Source organism: Camellia sinensis, chromosome 10, assembly GCF_055761805.1.
Source record: "Camellia sinensis isolate YWXY chromosome 10, ASM5576180v1, whole genome shotgun sequence".
Classification (NCBI taxonomy): Eukaryota; Viridiplantae; Streptophyta; class Magnoliopsida; order Ericales; family Theaceae; genus Camellia; species Camellia sinensis.
In genome coordinates, this window is record NC_138970.1 from 105,233,528 (window position 1) to 105,239,022 (window position 5,495).

At 42.0% G+C, this 5,495-nt stretch overlaps 1 protein-coding gene across 1 annotated transcript; it reads right to left on the reverse strand.

The window, feature by feature from the left end:
- Window positions 1-2,101: 2,101 nt before the first annotated feature.
- LOC145800611 (uncharacterized) lies at window positions 2,102-4,534 on the reverse strand. Its single transcript, XM_082890322.1, has 2 exons — window positions 4,400-4,534; window positions 2,102-2,668 (listed from the first exon to the last, which is right to left on the reverse strand). The coding sequence occupies exons 1-2, from the start codon at window positions 4,532-4,534 to the stop codon at window positions 2,102-2,104; spliced, it is 702 nt and encodes a 233-aa protein (XP_082746448.1).
- Between the last annotated feature and the right edge of the window lie 961 nt (window positions 4,535-5,495).

Consider the following 5,495-nt stretch of genomic DNA (forward strand, 5'->3'; position numbering starts at 1 on the left):
GAGAGCTTTTGACCCCTGCTGCTAGCTTCCATTATGCCCTTTCTGATGAGTGCTTGGCTCAGCTCGAGGATGAGACACAGGTTGGGCCAACTTTAGTCGTAGAGACTTCCACGAGCACGAGCAGGAGACATAGGACCACCTGACTTATTTGTGCCCCTAGTTTTATTGTTTTGACTTTTCTTTTTCAAGTTTTTTATGATGTAAAAGAAACTTTGATTTAATTAGAGCATTGGAGGGTGTACTTGTATTGAAATCAATGGAATTAAAGTTGTAAGCACTGAAAATTTTCCTTTTTGGTCTGAAGAATGGTTTGTGTTGTAAAAGGTAAAATTTTGAGAAAAATCAATTCATTAAAACTTTTCCAAACAATTTTTGAAAATTGTCACTACTTGACACACATAGAATCAATCCTTAAGATGTACAACCCCGAATCCAAAAGATCGCAACTATCTATACCTGCATTCATTATTGCTGCTCTAACTTGCAATCGGCCCTTCTGCCAATTGGAGGTAACACAACCAAGCTCATAGGTAACGGAAAAAGATGCACCGATTAATCCAATGAATATGACAAGTTGAGTTGAAAATAGTTGTGGCCAAACTTTGAGATGAAGTCATCTACATATCCCAAAGACGGGAATCAGGCCTTATGTAGTTTGGCTCGGGTTCACTCGAGTATTAACACTTTCGCGCTCTAACTTTTGCCAAAGTCGCCCTTTCAGGTTTTTGATCTTGCGAGCTTTATTTTTCTTTATTTCTAATTTTTCATGCTCTAACTTTTACCTAGGTCGCCCTTCCGGGTTTTTGGCCTAGCGAGCCTCTCAGGGATAGTATTTCTTCAACTTGTCCATATTGATTGATTATGAGAACTCCAGGCCATCTAAATCCATAAGGATAATTGCTTCCCCCGACCAAATAGATTTGATATTGTAGGGGCCAGTCCAATTGGGTCGGAACTTGCCCCTAGGGTCATGGATGGGAGCTCGGTTGTCCTTGAGTTTAAGGTTCCTGGATTTAACCTTCTTGTTAAAGGCCCTAGCAATTCTGCGCTAATATCCTTGGATGTGATATAACGCCTTTAATCTTCTCTCGTCAAACAACATCAATTCTTCGAACCTGCTCTGTTGTCAATTTGCCTCCGCCATCTAACATTCAACCATAATTCTCAGCGATGGCACTTGAATCTCAATTGACAGAACAACTTCCATCTCATATACTAGGGAATAGGGGGTTGCCCTCGTTGATGTCCGAATTGACGTTCTATAGCCCTAGAGTGCAAAAGGCAATTTATCCGGCCAGTCTTTGTAGGTCTCTACCATCTTTTGCAGGATGTTCTTGACATTCTTATTCGTGGCTTCAACGGCTCTATTGGTCTGTGGTCTGTATGTTGATGACTTATGAAAAGCCACATTGTAATTCTCATGCAAATCCACCACCTCTTTCTGGAAGTGTGACCTGTTGTCCGATATGATCTCGTTCGGTACCCCATACCTACAGATAATGTTGTTTTTGATGAATTTGGCCACAAGTGACGCCCTCAACACAAAGTACAACTGAGCCTCCACCCACTTAGTAAAATAGTCGATCGCTACTAAAATGAACTCATGTCCATTTGAGCTCTTTGGTGAGACTACTCTAATAACGTTGATTCCCCAGACTGAGAAGTCATGTTATAGAGCTTTGATAGCGGGATATTCATGCGATTAGCATAAATTTGACATTTGTGGCATCGCTGAACAAAGTTGATACAATCCTCCTCCATAGTTGACCAATAATAGCCTTTTCTGAGGATCTTTCTGGCCAGTATCACACCATTTATGTGTGCTCCACACTCCTCTCCGTGGATGGCCTCCATGAGACGTTTCGACTCTTGTTCTTCAACACAGAGCTTTTGCATTCCTAGATGCCCCTTCTTATACAGCTTGTTCCTGCAGATGATGAACTGGATGGCTAGATACTGTATTTCTCGTTTATCTTTGGCATTTGCCCCTTGTGGGTACATGTCCTTTTCCAAGAAATTCCAAATGTCGTAATACCGGGGGTTGTTGTCATGAACTTCATCTATCACAGCTATAAATTGTCTCATAAGCAGGCGCATACTTTTATTCAATGATAATCAGATGCATCTTGACTTCAAATAGGATGTCTACTATGGAAGATAGAGTTGCCAATGCATCAGCGAACTGGTTGTTCTCTCTCAGTAGGTGTGTAAATGTCAATTTTTCAAACTTCAGAATAAGAACGTCTAGGGTTTGATGAACAACTTTCATCTTCTCTTCAATGACCTTCCAGTCTCCATTAGCTTGAGAAACAACCAGGTTTGAGTCTCCAGTGACGTCCAATCTTATTGCCCCTAGTTCTAGGGAAGCTTCCAATCTAACGATACATGCCTCGTATTCTGTTTCATTATTAGACACTTTGAACCGGAGTTTAAAAGCTAAGGGTATATAGGAATCATCAAGTGCTATGAGCAACAAGCCTATCCCGTAACCGTATTGGTTAGCGGCTCCGTCAAAGTACATCGTCCATGTTTCCTCTTCTATTTGCAGAATGTCTTTATCTGGGAATAGACACTCTACTGCCTCATCTCCTTCTAATTGGTGGTCTGCAAGAAATTCCGCTACCACTCTCTCTTTGACTTCTTTGAGCGTGACATATTTGAGGTCAAACTCGAAGAGGAGAAGCAATCAACGAGCTATCCTACTTGTAAGTGCTGGATTCTCAAAGCGATATTTGATGGGATCTAATCTCGAAACTAGAATTACAGAGTGAGCTAACAAGTAGTGCCTCAACTTCCAGGTGTCCCAGACCAAGGCTAAGCAAGCCTTCTCTAGGGGAGTGGTGTCTTGTAATCCAACATCTTCATGCTAAAATAATAGATGACCTTTTCCATCTTAGCTTTTGATTCTTGAGCTAGCATGCACCCCATGGTCGAGTCTGTTACCAACAAATACATGATCACCAGCTTCCCTGGCTCTAGTGGCGATAATACAGGTGGATTATGAAGGTATTACTTTACCTATTCAAAAGCAAACTAACATCGATCATTCCATCGGAATTTCTTCCCCCTATTCAACAGACCAAACATTGGTTCACAAGTCAATGTTAATTTTGAGATAAACTGTTTTATGAATTGCACTTTACCCAGAAAGCCGCGTACCTCATTTTCAGTCCTCGGTGGTGGCATTTCTAAGATGGCCTTGATTTTGGAAGGATCTACTTCAATTCTCCTCTGCGTAATCAGAAATCCTAGTATTTTTCCTGCAGTCACCCCGAAGGGCATTTCTGTGGGTTCAATCTTAGTCTATATTCCATGATCCATTGAAAGAATTTTTCCAGTATAATGTAGTAGCCTTTCCGCTCTTTGGACTTTACAATCATGTTGTCTACATACACCTCAACTTCCTTATGGATCATATCGTGCAAGATAGTGGTTGCAGCCCTCTGATATGTAGCCCTAATGTTTTTTTTTATCCTAAAAGGCATGACTCCATAGCAGTAGGTACCCATGGCGTAGTGAACACAATCTTCTTTTTGTCCTCTGGTGCCATCAGAATTTGATTGTACCCTGAAAATCCATCCATGAACGATAACAAGGCATGACCTGCAGTGAAGTCAACTGGTCGATGTGCAGCAATGGAAAGTAGTCTTTCACACTAGCTCTGTTCAGATCCTGGAAGTCAACACAAACTCTAGTTTTGTCGTCCTTCTTTGGAACCGAAACGATATTGGCCAACCAAGTAGGGTAGTCAGACACCATCAAGAATCTCGCATCAATTTGCTTGGTGACCTCTTCTTTAATTTTCAATGTCCAATCTGGACAGACTCTGCAAAGTTTCTGTTTGACTAGTCAGGTCTCAGGGTCAAGAGGGATCCGGTGCTATACAATCTCAGGATCGATTCCAGGCATGTCTTCGTAGGATCATGCAAAAACATCTTTGAAATCTTTTAATAAAGTGATTAAATACTTGCGTTCTTCCGAAGACAACGTGGACTCGATCTGGACCAAGCGGGGATCCTCCTCAATACCCATGTTAATTGTAATAATCTCATCTATGAAAGGCTTAACACACCTCTCCTTTTCTCGGTCAACCAAAATTTTCAAAACTCAAGGAATTTCTTCCTTTTCGTTTAAGTCAAAATTTTGAAAATCAATATCAATGCAACAAACCAAAGGCACAGAGAAGTAAGTGAAATCGACTTGAAAGAAAAACTGAAAGAAGACCTAGATAGGACTTTGCATCCGGCTTGCCACCTCCCGAAATGCCAAACTCATACTCCTCCAACTGAGTCGGTTTTGATCCTGATTCAACATACTCGGTGAAGTTGGATTCAGGCTCATTATTTGATTCAGAACTGCCAATGGTGCCTTTCTCAAATTGTCAGACTAGGCATAGAACCTCAGTTACGCCCACAATGAAATCGGTGAAATCTACCGTTGGTTTATCCCCAATCACAAAGATGGTAATACTATCCCCCAAGTTAGCAGGCTCAGCCCTGAAATTGGAGTTCACTAGTAGGTCAGCCAATGCCATCCTTAACAGTTCCACTTCATCGACGTCCAGGCTTACATTCCTGCCTTGCTCTGTTCCGACACTTGGGTCAATTTGCTCCTCATTTTCCTCATTGTTTGCTTACCGGTGGTTGAAAAGAATCTCAAATCCTAGCTTCCTCATACTGGTTTACCGTTCAATCTATGGCTCCAGAAATCCACAAAAAGGAAAATCTTCCCTTTGGCGGACAAAGCATCTGTTTAGGGTTTCCCTAATTGGCTTGTGGACCAGTTCAAATTGCCTCTCGGCCTTTTTTGCTTTAGGTCTCCCTTAATTCATCCTCCATTCTCTTCTAATCTTCTGTAGTTAGCTTGTACCCCAACCCAAAAGCACGAGGGTTATGACTCACTTCTCTGGCAATAGTATGTCCTTGCTTCCCGCTTCTACCCAGTCCTGATTCGGGAAGGTGCCCTTTTTTATTCATCATGTAGATTGATTGGGCACTCACATAGTTCCCATCATTTTCTGCCATGATAAACTGCACTAGTCGAGCCTTTGCCAAGGAGAAACCAGAGTGGAATACAACTTCTTCTCCATGTATTATTTCTAACAAGGGTGTGGTCATTCCTGGGGAAGAGTGGATCGAAGAATTGCCCTAAACAATACCAATTCCCCCATTGAATGGATATTTCACCAGTTGGTGCACCGTTAATAAAACTGCGTTTATTTGATGCAACCTAGGCCTTTCCAAAAGTAAATTGAAGGTTGCTGGCACGTCCATCACATGGAATTCAACCTCATGCTCAGACGGGCCAATCAGTATTTGGCTCTTGAAGGTCCCCATGACATCACAGCTGGTGTTGTCGTAGGCTTAAACAACTTAAGTTGCAGGCATGAAGTCAACTGGCTTCAAGCCTATGGCGTAAACCGTCTTTGCCGAACATACGTTAATTGTCAAACCGGTGTCCACTAGCACTATCGGGATCCACTTCTTCCGGCTCTC